The 15,454-nt window shown below is 30.5% G+C and overlaps 1 protein-coding gene across 1 annotated transcript in view; it reads left to right on the forward strand.

Moving 5' to 3' along the window:
- The window catches only part of TECRL (trans-2,3-enoyl-CoA reductase like), a 97,396-nt gene that overhangs the window by 73,346 nt on the left and 8,596 nt on the right, over positions 1 to 15,454 (forward strand). Inside the window, exons 6-8 of the mRNA XM_042936276.1 lie at positions 320 to 425; positions 1,757 to 1,829; positions 6,222 to 6,265. Of these exons, the coding sequence (XP_042792210.1) occupies positions 320 to 425; positions 1,757 to 1,829; positions 6,222 to 6,265 (223 nt within the window). The remainder of the gene's footprint in view (positions 1 to 319; positions 426 to 1,756; positions 1,830 to 6,221; positions 6,266 to 15,454) is intronic.

Consider the following 15,454-nt stretch of genomic DNA (forward strand, 5'->3'; position numbering starts at 1 on the left):
TGATATGAGTCCATCTATCGTTTTATGTATTCTTGGGGTAGGTGTGAGCATATAGCTTACGACTGGTATTATAAAATATTTTGAGTGTCATCAGAAGTAAACTTATAGAAAGTGTTGTAATAGTACTTTTATTGTGAAATAAATTTAGAAATTTCTAGCATAACAATATTGAAATAAACATTAGTGTTTGATTATTAGAAACATTTCCTAATAAATATTGTAGCAAACTAAATAAAAATAAATAATAAAACGTCTTATACAGAAGGCAAGCCAGACCTTTGGAAGTGAATTTAATGTTCATTTTTTATCTTCTTTCTAGTGTGGCTTGCTTCTGTCATTGTATACACTATATCCGCTATCTTTTGGAAACCTTATTTGTCCATAAAGTTTCTGCAGGACATACACCTTTGAAAAATTTGATAAAGGTGGGATTGATATGTTTTGTCATTTTAATTACTATTGAGAAATTTTGTGTATTGGGCCATCCATAAAATAATGCAATCATCTTTATTTCCCTTATGCTTAGATTCTTCCGTTCAACTGTATCAGCACATCATAAACCTCTGCTCCTGAAATGCCACTTCCTCCGTGACCTTTTTCACTGGAGCTGCCCTCAACCAATGACCCTACATAAAAGATTTGCCATGTCCTTTATGTTACAGGCCACATATGCTCAGGCACATTTGATTTTGGAAGTACTTAGCATTGAATTCAGACTCTTTAAGTGCCACTTGAAGAGGAGGGATGTCATATATGAACTTTGTGTAAATATAGGTCTGTGTGACCTATATTTGAAATGATGAAACTACATTCTGTATTGATGACAGTTGTCAGTGTGATGACAGTGTCTTTGCTCTTCCAAAAATGGTGAATGCAGGAGTTAATAACCATCCCATCAAAGAGCTGTCAAGAAAATGGGAAGTTTTATGAAATATTAAAGTGGAAATGTACATGATATAAAATACTGCAATTCAATTTTCCAGTACTAATTCCAATTTAATATTGACTTTCAATAGGAAGTATTTCCTTATTGAATATTTCCTGGGTTTTGTTTTTTTTTTTTTTGGCGAATACCTGTTTTGTAAAAATTTCAACAAGCCATTCTATTATTGTCATTGTATTAAAACAATAAACCCTAAAACTCTTAGAAACCTCAAAACTCATTTAGACTAGCTGCTTCTATTCTGCAGAAGACACTAAGATTTATCGTATCAGTACAAGATCAGTATTACAGCCTAGGACTTTTAAAACTAGGACATTTCCCTTTATATTCTATCAAGACAGGTTTTACTAATGATTAAATAACTCATTATTTTATGCATTTACTGATGGAAAATGAATATTAATATATTTTATGTAATACATTATTATTTTATGCTTTCATTCATATATATTACTTGATACGACAAAACCACTCTTGAAAGATATTTTTAAAATATATTGTTACATTTGTCTTATATCCTAAATTCCCATTTATATTAATAAGGATTGAGCAAAGTAATGCATTTCCTTAGTGGTATCAAATAGGTACTTGTAAAATGCTACTTCATTGGGTGAGGAAGTGTTTCATTTATCTGGCTTAGACCATTTTATACCATTTTTCATATTAAAAAAAGCTGCAGTTTGGCATATATGGGATGATTTCAAATGATATGATATATATATATCATGTATACATATATATATATATATATATATATATATATATATATATATATATATATATTCCCTAACTTTTATTATGTTTTATTTGCAGGGCTGTGCCTTTTATTGGGGATTTACTTCTTGGATTGCCTACTATATTAATCACCCACAGTATACACCACCATGTATGTATGATTTCTTTCTAATTAAATCCATACTAAATTGCCAACATCAAGACTCTCTTCTAAACTACACAGAAGCTATGAAACATGGTACACTTAAAAAATAAGCAAATAATGAAAAAAATGTCAATTTTAAGTTGCTTCTGTATAATCCTCCATTAAATTTTTATGTATACTTAAAGACCATTTTGACATTGGTTTATTTTCTTTCCATAGGAACTCTAACAAATATATGAGTTGGTTGTAAATCTCCAAAGTGACAGATAGTAAAAATGAAAGGGTGAAGATTAAAAAGAAAAATTCTGTATCATCACACAATCACATGAAATCAACTATCAGGATTTAAAAAATAAACAATTAATATAAATATGTAGTTAAAATATTAAATATAATTCAGTAAGAAGCAATTTGTTTCTTTAACATACTATTTTCTATTTATAACTTTATAAAATATCCTGGCCATCGACTCAGCTGAAGCAATTTGTTGGAAAGCACAATGGACCAAACCTAAATTCTCAGTTCCTAAAACTGGAGGGAAATAGCTGTACCTAACAAAGGATTCCATTTCTTTTATTTACTCTGGACTTTTCTCTCCTCAGCTTTTGCTGCAGCTCACAAGGCACACACGGGGTTCTAGTGTGAAAGGGCTGAGGTTTCAAATTTAATTGATAATTATTTTTTGTGATCTATTTCTGGTGTTTTTAAAGTTTGAAATAAATAGAAATGAATAGAGTATTCAAGCTTCATTTTAGATTTTACAAAATCAGTTAAACTGTCTTAATACATACTTGAAGTACCAACACAGAATCTTTGTTAAGATCAAGAAATCTAGTCAAGATTGCTAAGTGTATATCATTGCAATGTTCAAAACTTTAATTCTTCCAAATACTAACGACTATGAATATTGAAGAGAGAAATTTCCTAACATCTTATAACTCTGATACTTAAAGATATGTTATCAGAATATTTACCTACTAACTTCAGAACATTAACAGATAGATACTTTTGCTCCTTAGTATATTTAAGAAGAGGAGACTCTGAAAAATGTTACATTCACATATGTGATACAAAATAGAGGCTGATTGTTATTAACATATGTAAAGTATTTATTGAAAAGGAAATGCTTGTCAAGAAATGTAAAAATGCCATTAAGAAACATTATGATGTGTTAATAGTCCCTATTATAGATTAGGAAAATGAGACCCTGAAAGTCTAATTTTACTGGCTCAAGACTCTCAAATGCATAAGGTAAGTAGGAATCAAATTCTGTGAACATATATATAGCCCTATAATGCTGATCCCAGCTGGAAAGTGAATATCATGAGAATATTTTCATGAGAATATCATGAGAATACCTTGAGAATATCAAGAGAAGCCCTATTCTCAACAAATTTGACTGCATAAAATTAATGGCATCTGTACATTTACACACATTAAATAAAACACAACATATTATTATGTATTTCTGACACATATACCATTAAGGAGGTCATTTTTCTTACTTCTCAAAAATATTTAAAAGTAAATAGGAAAAAAATTGTCATAATTGAAAACTGCCCAATGGCAGGCATATTCCATTAACTGCAAACTGTATGCATATGTTCAGAAAATTCAATACATATGTTTAGTATCAGCAGCTAGCAAGGAAAAATGGCCTTTGTAAAAATTCAAAATGTGAAATATTATAAAAATTATAAAAATATTACAGAAAATTTTAATGATGGCTAGATTTTTTTCTGGAAAGTTTGTTTCAAGTTATACTATCTGTAAGTTTGCTTACTGGAAATAAACATTTAAAATATTTAAAAATTATAATCTCTGTCCCAGTACCTGTTTTAATCATACAGTTATTTATTCTCATTAAAAAATGAAAAGAAGGTATATCTTCACTGTCCTGATACATGAAATGTTCTGAACCCCTCTCTTGTGTATGTTAGTATCTATTCATTTTCTAAATCAGAGTGCAGTCATGTACTCAGACAGTCCTTCCTGATCTCCTCGATTAAAATAAATCCTTCATTTTAGCTCTTACATTAAATACTATATAGGTCTTTCTTAGTAACACTTACCAGGGTTGCAAACTTTCATTTGTTATCTTGTGATTATTATTTGTTTCCTTGTCAGACAATAATTTTTATTAAGATAAGAGTTGCTTTTGGCTTAAGTTTAATTGATTTATCACAAGCACATAGTATAGTGCCCATTATATAAATTCTTAATAAGTATTGTTGAATGAATGAAGTTTTGTCTAATAGTAGGTACAAATAAAAAAATATTTTGATTTAGCTATAGAAGAATGTTTAATTATATGGTAAATGTGCTTAGTTATATGGCAAAGAGATATTAAAGAATAATTGATTATAAGAATGTTTTACCACATACTATAAAAAGTATGGAGAAAATATGTATATTTCCAAGGGAAAATCTGAATTTTAATAGATTTACAATGGATAATGGGATTTTTATGCATTTTATTTCTCTTTGTACTTTTATCTATTTCCCAAATTTTCTCCATTAATGTATTTTATTTCATAATTAGATACATGTACTTTATAAAAACAAAATCGCCAATAATTCTACATGTTTTATATATGAATATACATATATATATATTCATACATAAATACTTATATAACTTTTGACTATATTATACTTTCAAATTTCTAGCCCATGGAAATAGAACTTCTATAAATGTCTTACAAAGAAAGATGTTTGAAGTTGTGTTACTTATCATACATAAAATTAAAGTTACACTAATTATGCAGCAATTAGATAATATTTAATGTTTAGAGCTAGCCATATTACACATTATAATGCATATGCTGTCATAGATTTTACAATGAATGCTTAATAGTATTGGAAAAGTCTTTAAATATATCCTTATAAAATATGCAAGATTTAAAATGAGACATTATATTTTTTATTTGTAAATGTGTTTACATAAATACAATTTATATGTACACACCCTCACATAAATCTAGAAAAAATGCAACTATTAATACAGCTGATGAGCTTATCAGAAAATTTCAATTTTAGTACTTTTTTATATTACAACTTTTCTGCCATCAGAAAGGTGACTTTAAGATACTATCTTAAATTCTAATTTATTAATTACTCATATATGATTTGGGAACTGATATAATCTATATCTTTCTTTAAGATGAGAACATTAAATCTTACCTCATATATTTGTTTCTAGATGAAAAATATAAAATACTTAAAATATTACCTATCATAAAACATCAATGAAAAAAATATTATTAGCATGTCTCTTTTTGTTGTTAAACATTAAAAAACAAGACATATGATCAAATGCAATCATATATTAGGCCGTATGATATGTATGTATTTATTTATTTATAAAGGAATAATTTTCCTTTTCTTTTCATTTAAATTTTAGTTAATATACAGTGCAATACTGGTTTGAGAAGTAAAATTCAGTAATTCATCACTTACATACAATACCCAGTGCTCATCACAAGTGCCCTTTTTAATACCCTTTAACCATCTAACCCATCTCCCACCCACATCCCTCTGTCAACCCTCAGTTTGTTCTCTATCATTGAGTTCCTTGTAGTTTGTTTCCCTTCCTTCTCTTCCCCCCTTATTATATGTTGATCTGTTTTGTTTCTTAAATTCCACATATGAGTGAAATCATATGACATTTGTTTTTCTCTGATTGACTTACTTCGCTTGGCATAATACATTCTGACTAAAAGGGTAAAAGATCTGTACTCTGAAAACCATAGAATACTTACGAAAGATTTTGAAGAGGACACAAAGAAATGGAAAAACATTCCATGCTCATGGATTAGAAAAACAAATATTTTTAAAATGCCTATACTACCTAAAGCAATCTGCACATTTAATGAAATCCCTATCAAGATACCACCAGCATTTTTCACAGAACAAACTAGAACAAACAATCCTAAAATCTGTATGGAACCACAAAGACTCTGAATAGCTAAAACAATCCTGAAAATGAAAACCCAACTGGAGACATCATGATTCCAGATTTTAAGCTAGATTACAAAGCTGTAGTCATCAAGACAGTATGGTACTGGCACAGAAACACACATACATCAATGATGTGCTTTTAAAGTGACAAATGAGAAATTAAATCTGCCTTCAAAGAATTTTATAATACCAATTAAAAGTAGATTCCATTTGTATTCTAAATATCATTAGGTAACTAGAAGAAAAGTTCATGTGGAAAGCAAAAATATTTCATTCTTTTAAATTTCAAATGTATTACCCCAAAAGGTCAATTATATACAGCATAGTACTTTGGATTAGAGAATAGTAATATCCAATAAACACTGCTTCAATTATGTTTATAGCAAGACAATCCAAAATGTGAATGCATGCATTACATCTTCTTTTCCTACTTTCTAGCATTTGGAAACCGGCAAGTCACAATATCTGCTATCAATTTTTTGGTATGTATTATTTATATTTTTTTACTATTCATGCTCTAATTGAAGTGTTATTAAAAATGCAAAACAAATATTTGAGGATTTGCCATGTACAAAATATGATATCTTTTTATATTATGTAATTAATGCTATTAAGTGAAGTAGGTCAAACAACTTCCCAAAATCAAGCCATTAGCTCTCTAAATCTTTTTTTTTTTTTTAGTTCTCTAAATCTTTTAAGTTTATTTATTTACTTTTACAAGAGAGAGAGAAAGCGCTCACATATGTGCAAACTTGTGCCCAAGTGGGGAAGGACAGAGAGAGAGACAGATTCCCAAGCAGGCTCCATGCTGTCAGCACAAAGCCTGACATGGAGCATGATCCCACCAGTCGTGAGATCCTGACCTGAGCGGAAGTCAAGAGTCAGGCGCTTAACTGACTGAGCCTCCCAGGCACCCCAAATCTCTAAATATTTTAATCAAAATGTTCTACTTATCTATAAAGAATGATTAAAATTTTTGAAGTATAGTAAACTTTGAAAAAAAAATCATACTTAGTAGTTCTTCCTATTGTCTGCACACTTATAAACCCCTAACAGCAAAAAGTTTTACGAATCTAAAAGATGAACATTTAAAAAACACTTTGGTGGGGTGCCCGGGTAGCTCAGTCCATTAAGCTTCTGACTTCAGCTCAGGTCATGATCTTGCAGTTTGTGAGTTTCAGCTCCATGGCAGGCTCTGTGCTGACAGCTCAGAGCCTGGAGCCCGCTTCGGATTCTATGTGTCTCTCTCTTTGCCCCTGCCCCACTAGCTCTTGGTCTTTCTCTCTCTCTCAAAAATATACAAGCATTAAAACTGTTAAAAAATAATAATAATAAAATTTAAAAAATAAAAAAACACTTTGGCATAATTGTTAATTAACTAATTCTGAATGAAAACAAAAATCTGCTTTTTTTAATGAATTACAGATCTTTTCTAATTGTTTTCAATCCAGTTATTTAGATAAATCTGTTTAACTTTACATATGCATTGTTTGGATTGGGTACACATCCATCTGAGCACAAAAGATTATTTAGTTTTTCTGTAATGCATTATTTTATGAGACACATATTTTACTTCATATACCATATAGTTCCACCAAAAACGCATACTCTATTCTTTGTTCATGTTCTTCCTCATTCCTGTCCTTGATAGATTAACTCTCATGATTCCTGTCCCTGATGTATTGATAAAGTCCCTTGATTCATATAGAAGTCTACATCCTTTGTGAAGTTTGTATTAGACAACTTACACTCCACATTCATACAAGGCACAAATGACACACCACACTTTATTAAAAGGTCTCATGTAAACCTGGGTGTGTGTGTGTGTGTGTGTGTGTGCGTATTTTAATTAATAGTTTAGATAATAAGGTTCTCTACTTGTTGGCTGTGGTGGAGGCAGGTCATGCTTTAATATTTTTAACACCTGGTCTTGCACATAGTAGAAATACTACTTTCTTGGGTGAATAATAAAAACTATTTCTTTATTTATAATTTCTTTTTTTAATATTTATTTATTTTTGAGAGAGAGAGAGTGGGGGGTAAGGGGAGGGAAAAAGTGGGACAGATTATCTGAAGTGGGTTCTGTGCTTATGTCAAAGAACCCAATGCAGGGCTTGACCTCACAAACCCTGAGATCATGACCTGAGCCAAAGTTGGATGCTTAACCGACAGCCACTCAGGAGCCCCCCTCTTTATTCATAATTTCTTAAGGGAATGTATTAGAAGTATATCACCACCTTTTAATTTTCCACATGTTTATATTATTCATAGATAGTAAGGCTTCAGTTTATTTACTTTGATGCCTTTATTGCTAATCTACATTGTGCCAAATCTAATGATCTCTGTATATTAACTACTCAGTAAATTTGAGCAAATGGAAGAATTAACTAGTGGATAAACAAAACAATAACCACATATTTGGTTTTTATTTTGATATATTTTTAACTTCATGTATGATTATTTCTCTCATATTTCTTCTCCTTATGATGTTAACCACTATACAAGAGTTTTGCAACTTGGTTTCCGTTATTTCTGTGTAAATATTTACACATTTCCCGTTTATATAATATTATTGATTCTTTCCTTTTTTCAAATGTGGTATAGCCATGAATCCATGGCTGTAGTATAAAATAAAATTTGTTTTAAAAAAGTTACAGCTTTTTAAAAATGTCATAACAATTATAATATTTTAGTATAAAAAAGGTATAATTGGAAGCAAGCAAAATTCTAATAGTTTGCACTACACATTTTTTCCCAGGATTTTTAAAGACGCTGTCTCCTAATTAAGCTACTAGTTTTCAATCTTCACACATTCTTTTATTAATCAATGTTTCTTTATACATTTCACATGGGGAGAAAATAAGAAGGAGGAGAATTAGGCAAGTCTTATAATTTTATCATAGTTGCTGTCTTATAAGGGCCAAGGTCTCAAAATAAATAGTGATAAATAGTAGCATTGCCTAAGTCCAATATAGACAGTAGGTAAATACAATGACTTTAATTCCACATTTCTAAGCACATAACAAACATTGACTATCTCAATCCTAGACTTAAATTAAGATAAAAAGAAACATCTGTGTTTTCAATTATAGATGGTATTATCTGAGAAAACCTTGTTTAAAAGTCAAAATTTTGAATTTTGTCTATTCTGTTGCAAGTAGACATTTAGAAATAAGGTAGAGGGGCCACTGGGACTCTCTTAACATTATAAATTGTGATGGCAAATTAAAAACGCCTGCTAGCCCTGGAATTTCCTAATAATGTTGGATGCAGGCAAAACACACTTATTTTTCACAAATAAAATATGATATTAAGATGTAAGTTAGGAAACTGATTCTAATACAGAATGTAATAAAAACTGAGTTGTTTGAGTTTGCACATTTATCACCTAAATTGAAGATACCTACCATATCACTGTGAGCATAACATTCTGTATTTCAAGGTTAATTTTCTTCATTCATAATAAATGAATGCCTAAGTGTGTGCCTTTCACATATATCACAAAAATGTATATGCAAATGGTTTGGAAAGAAAAGCATCTTTTTTTTTTCTTAAAGAGTTTAATTTTACGTAATCTCTGCACCCAACATGAGCTTCCAACTTGCAACCCTGAGATCAAAAGTTGAATGCTCTTTTGACTGAGCCAGCCAAATGCCCCAAAAGCACATATTTTTAAGTCAAGTGCATCTAAAATTATATTATAGTAAGATTATCAGCATATATTATAATTAATTACTATTATGTGAAGAAACTCAGGGGAAATTCATAGGCCAGTCTTGTATAATATAAAGTCTACCCAGAAAATGCCTATCTTAATTCCAAGTGCTAATTTTTCTGCAAATGTTTGCAAAATTTCCTGTTCTTCATTTATTGATATATGTACCCTCTTAATCTAAGAAAAAATGCTTTATTCATTTAAAGTTGAATTTGCTTCTGTTGTGTAGAGCCACATTATCACCTGGCTAGAAGACAATGTATGAGAACTATGTTCAATAAGGTCATAATTAATTCTTAATGACTTATGTATGAATCAGGCATTTTGTGGACTATTAACAATTATGATTTTCTCTTTTGCTCCCGCCTTCTGTTTTTTTTTTTCTACTGCCATTCTGTTTTCTAATATATGAAGCAAAATATACTGTAAGCAAAACAACACACTTTACAATGAACACTTAAAACATTCCAAACTAGAGTATAATTCCTTTTGGAAACTCTGATTTTTGTGAGTTTTGCCATGCTTATATTATATTCTGAGAAGTATTTTATCACCTCCCTCTCTGTGTAAATTCTTTCTGACTTTCAATGTGCCTTTTTTTCTCTCAAATATGTTCTGAAATCACAAAATCTATAAGGGAAAAAAAACAAACAAGTAGAATCAAAATTAGGCAAATTTATAAAGGCATCATAATATTTTTCTCCACAACTTTTAGATCTTTGTTTTTCTGCTAGAAATAATGTGGACATACACTATAACCCAGTATCTTCATATTTCTATGACATCTCTTCATTCTCTGAACTCAAGTCCACCCACAAAGAAACAAAATCACTATTGCAAAACAAAATATATTCTATAATTTTTAATATTTTGCTATTTTATAAATAATATTCCTGTTTTCTTTATCCTCTCTTCTTCTCAGTTTAGTTTTACTCTCCAGGAGCAGTTACAGTTCATCAATTCTTTGTACATTGAGCACTTCACCAGAAGAGGAATTTTTTCTCCTGAATTTCTTACTGTCTTCAACAACGTAGGAAATGAGAGAATAGATAACATATAAGACATGGTTTGCAAAACACTGAAAATCACTCTACTTCCTGTTTTGCTCTCTGTGTCTTCAGTCTCACCATTAGTTATCCAGTCATTTAGGTTAATTTTTTTTTATTATAATGAAAATATTCTTGGAGAGGTAATAAATTATGCTCTTCTCAAGCAGTCACAACTTCACTTGTAACACAACCAAGAACGACCTTGGGCATAGAACAGTAGTTTTTGACTAGGAGAGAGGGTGCTGGGAACACTATCTATCATAGCATATATCATAGCAAGGCTGGAGGAGAGTGGGGCCATGCAATGGGAACTGCAGTAAGGCCAGGAAACTGCTTGAATGTTTGGTATTTGTGGGGGGAAGATAAATAAGGGATGAAAAGCCTGCCAAAGGTAATGCTTTTATTCTCAGCATCGTGCTCAGGTTTGTTTGTGACAGTTTTTTCTCTCTTTTGCTTACTGTTGATAGACAGTTATACACACCAATAAAAAAGATTCACATTACTTTTTTATTGAAGACTTAAAACATGGGACTCTACCTTTTCTCATCATTTGTCAATTTAATTTCCTCGCAAATCCCCTCAAGTATCTAAGATACCTAATAACATAATAGGAATCAACTTTATATGCAAATTTGGCTGGAGTTACTACTGCTTCTTAAATAATTTGTTTAGAAACTAGTTTTAAAAATAATAATGTAAAATTAATGGAAATTGATTTTATTATAATTTGTTATAATTATCATTTATGTTTTAGCTAAAACTGACTTACTTCTAAAAACAGTAATAATTTAAATTAAAAAGAGCAGCTACTATAATGGTAAAATATATCATTGCTAAATATATATAGAATCAAAGCTAATATATAAAAATTTCTGAAAAAATAATAATCATAAATGTATTTTTAATAATCATTTACCACATAGTCAATATTTATGAAGTATCTTTTTTAAAATTTTACTCTATGATGCTATTTTATACTATATTCTTTACCATATGCGCACATTTTTGTCTTATACAATATTTCATGAAAGCTCTATGGATTAAAAAAATAATTCAGGGACCCCCAGAAATGTGATAATGAGATAGACCACAGAAACAAAGTAAACTATTTTTAAACACTAAATTTCAAATCAAATACTTTGAGTTACAATTTTGAGTGAAAATATCATCTCTTATAATGAGTTTTGTACAATAAAATATTAGTTTCATGCAACAAATAAATTCATAAAATAACTACTAAAATTTACTTTTCATACCCTGTAATAATATAAATACAATATCTGAACTTTTGTTTAGAGCTCTACAGTTACTCATTTTCAAAAGTGAAATTTATTGGTTAGAGCAAAGACAATACAATAGAACAAAATAGTCATAATAAAATGATGCTAGGACAACTAGATACACACACACACACACACACACACACACACACAATATCAATCCAGACACAGACCTATACCCTCCACAAAAATTAACTCAAAATGGATCACAGACTTAAGTGCAAAATGCAAAACCATAAAACTCTTAGGAGTTAGCATAAGAGAAAATCTAGATAACTTTAGGTACCACGATGACTTTTTCGATAAAACACTAACAAATGATCCAAGAAGAATATAACCAATAAGCTAGACTTCATTAATATTAAAAACTAATGATCTCCAAAAGACAATATCAAGAGAATGGGAAGAAAAGCATAGACTAGGAAAAAAATATTTTCCAAAGACACATCTGATAAAAGATCATTATCTGGAATATATAATGGATTCTTAAAATGCAAGAATAAGAAAATAAACAGCTGAATTCAAAAATGACACCTTACCAAAGAAGATATACAGATAGTAAATAGCATACAAAAAGATGCTCCAAGTCATATGCTATCAGGGAAATGCAGACTGAAATGAGATAGCACTGCAAACTGAGTAGAATGGCCAAGAATCTAGAGCACTGATGGCACCAAATGATGACAAGGATGAGGGACAATAGCGACTCTCATTCATTGCTATGGGAATGCAAAATGATCCAGCCCCTTTGGGAAGCAGCTTGGCGGTTTCTTAAATACACTTTTACTGTACTATCCAACAATTGTGCTCCTTGTTTACCCAAAGGAATTAGAAGCTTATGACTACACAAAACCCTACAAATGGATGTTTATAGCAGTTTCATTCATAATTGCCCAAACTTGGAAGCAACTAAGCCAAAGCAGGTGAATGGATAAACCATGACACATCCAGATGTGTCATGAGAGGACATGTCTCATGTCCTCTCATGAAGTGATGAAGTAATGAGAGGACATGGGGAAAGATTAAAGGAATATTAATTAATAAAAGGAGCCATTTTGTAAAGGCTAAATACTGTATGATTCCAAACAGATAACATTTTGGAAAAGGTAAAACTGTGGAAACAGTAACCAGATCAGTGGTTGTCCAGGATTGAAGAGAGAAATGAACAGGAAGAGTGCAGAGAATTTTTAGGACAGTAAAATACTCTGCATGATACCACAATTATGGATATATGGCAATATACATTTGTCCAAACTTAGAATGTACAAACAACATCAAGAGTGAGCCATATAATGCAAACCATGAACTTTGGATGATTATAATGTGTTATTGTGGTTCATCAGTTGTGACAAATGTACCACTCTGGTGGAGGATATTGATAATGGGAGAGCTTATACATGTACTGGAGCAGGGAGCACTTGAAAAATCTTTGCACCTTCCCCTGGATTTTGCTATAAATGTTAAACTGCTCTAAAAAAAGTCTTAATGGAAAAAAAGTATCATTTAGTATATATATTTTCTGATAAATCCATAATTAACATATTGGATATATTTACTCTGGAATACAATACATGTTATCCTTTCTTATAGAAATGTATATAAATGAGTTTCATAATAAAAATAGAGATTAGGAGTTGAAATAAATTATTAGAATATTATGATCATAGTGATATAAATTATCATGTTATAAAACCTATGCTAAAACAGTATAATATTGGCTTGTATTATCAAATATCATGTCTGTGTGAATATATTTTATCCCTAAGAGTAGAAACTAACTTCTCAAGCTTATAATAGTTGATACATATCACAGATGAAGCTTTCCATAATTATATAGTGATCCAATATTTTCCTTGAAATATTAAGATAAAATAAATAAGACACAACTTATAATAATAATACTTACTAGTAGAAAAATTAAGAGCTGAAATGCAAAACACACCTGATTATCAGTGTTAGAAACATTTTAGCAGATTCTATTTTTTAATTGCATTAATAAAATGACCATTACATTGCTCAAATGATAAACTTACATCTGCCAATAACTAATAATAATGATAACATATATAACATATATGAAACTTTGGGAAGAACAGATATAGACAGAAATAATCATTTTAATTCCTATAAAAATATTACTACATCACAGAATAAAGATTACTGACTTTTACAGTGGAAACCAAAATAATTTTACTAAGACAAAATACACAGTCTGACTATTTGATGGCTACAAATTCTATATTAGGATGTTTAGAGTTTGTTCCCTAGGTGCATAATTTTCACTTATATAAGTAGAGAATGCTTCACTTGATGAAGCTTCAAGAAAGAACATTACAGAAATTAGCAACACAAGAAACAACAGATGTTGTTGAGGATGTGGAGGAAGGGGAACTCTCTTACACTGTTGTGGAAATGCAAACTGGGGCAGCCACTCTGGAGAACAGTATGGATTTCCTCAAAAAGACAAAAATAGAACTACTCTATGATCTAGCAATTGCACTGTTAGGTATTTACCCAAAGGATACAAAAATACTGATTTGAAGGGGCACATGCACCCTGATGCTTATAACAACATTATCAACAATAGCCAGATTATGGAAAGAGCCCAAACATTCATCAACTGATGAATTGATAAAGAAGATATTGTATACATCCACCCCCCACACACACACAATGGGATATTACTCAGCAATCAAAAAGAATGAAATCTTGCCATTTGCAACAATGTGAATTGAGCTAAAGTATATTATACTGAGTGAAATAGCCAGAGAAAGATAAATGCTATATGATTTAAATCATATGTGGAATTTAAGAAATAGAACAGATGAACGTAGGGGAAAGACTCTTAACTCCAGAGACAACAAACTGAAGGTTCCTGGCAGGGAGATGGGAGGGGGATGGGCTAAATAAGTGATGGGTATTAAGGAGGGCACTTGTGATGAGCATTGGGTGTTATATGTAAGTGATGAATCACTAAATTCTATTCCTGAAACCAATATTACACTATATGCTAACTAACTAGAATGTAAATAAAAACTTTAAAAAAAAGTGGATCTCTGCAAGTTGGCCTTCTTCTAGACATTGGTCATAGGCATCTTTACCATAATGACAACATGCTATAGACTGAGGTACAGTACCGAGTAGTAAACAAGAAGCATCTTTACTACTGAAATTCCATATATTCTGATCCAATCATGTCTTTCAATATGGAAACAGTGGGATTTAATGGTGAATATTTTGATAAAAATTTGGACAACCACACTTCTGATATAGTAACTAAAAAGTCCTTTATGAGCTATTAATTTGATACTTCCCTGCCCCGTATGCATATTGTTAAATATCTCTTAAGGTCTATATATTTATCTTTAAGTTTTTATTTAAAGTCCAGTTAGTTAACATACAATGTAATATTAGTTTCAGGAGTACAACACAGTAATTCAACACTTACATTACCCAGTGCTCATCACAAGTGCACTCCTAAATTCCATCACCTATTTCACCCATCCCACATTGTTAAATATTTAGCAATAATTAAAAATAAAATTGAAATGTCAAAGAACTGAGAATACTGAGGGTGCGGAAAAAATAAGTGTTTCCATTTACTTCCTAAATCAAAACATTCAAGGA

Source organism: Panthera leo, chromosome B1 (genome assembly GCF_018350215.1).
Source record: "Panthera leo isolate Ple1 chromosome B1, P.leo_Ple1_pat1.1, whole genome shotgun sequence".
Classification (NCBI taxonomy): domain Eukaryota; kingdom Metazoa; phylum Chordata; class Mammalia; order Carnivora; family Felidae; genus Panthera; species Panthera leo.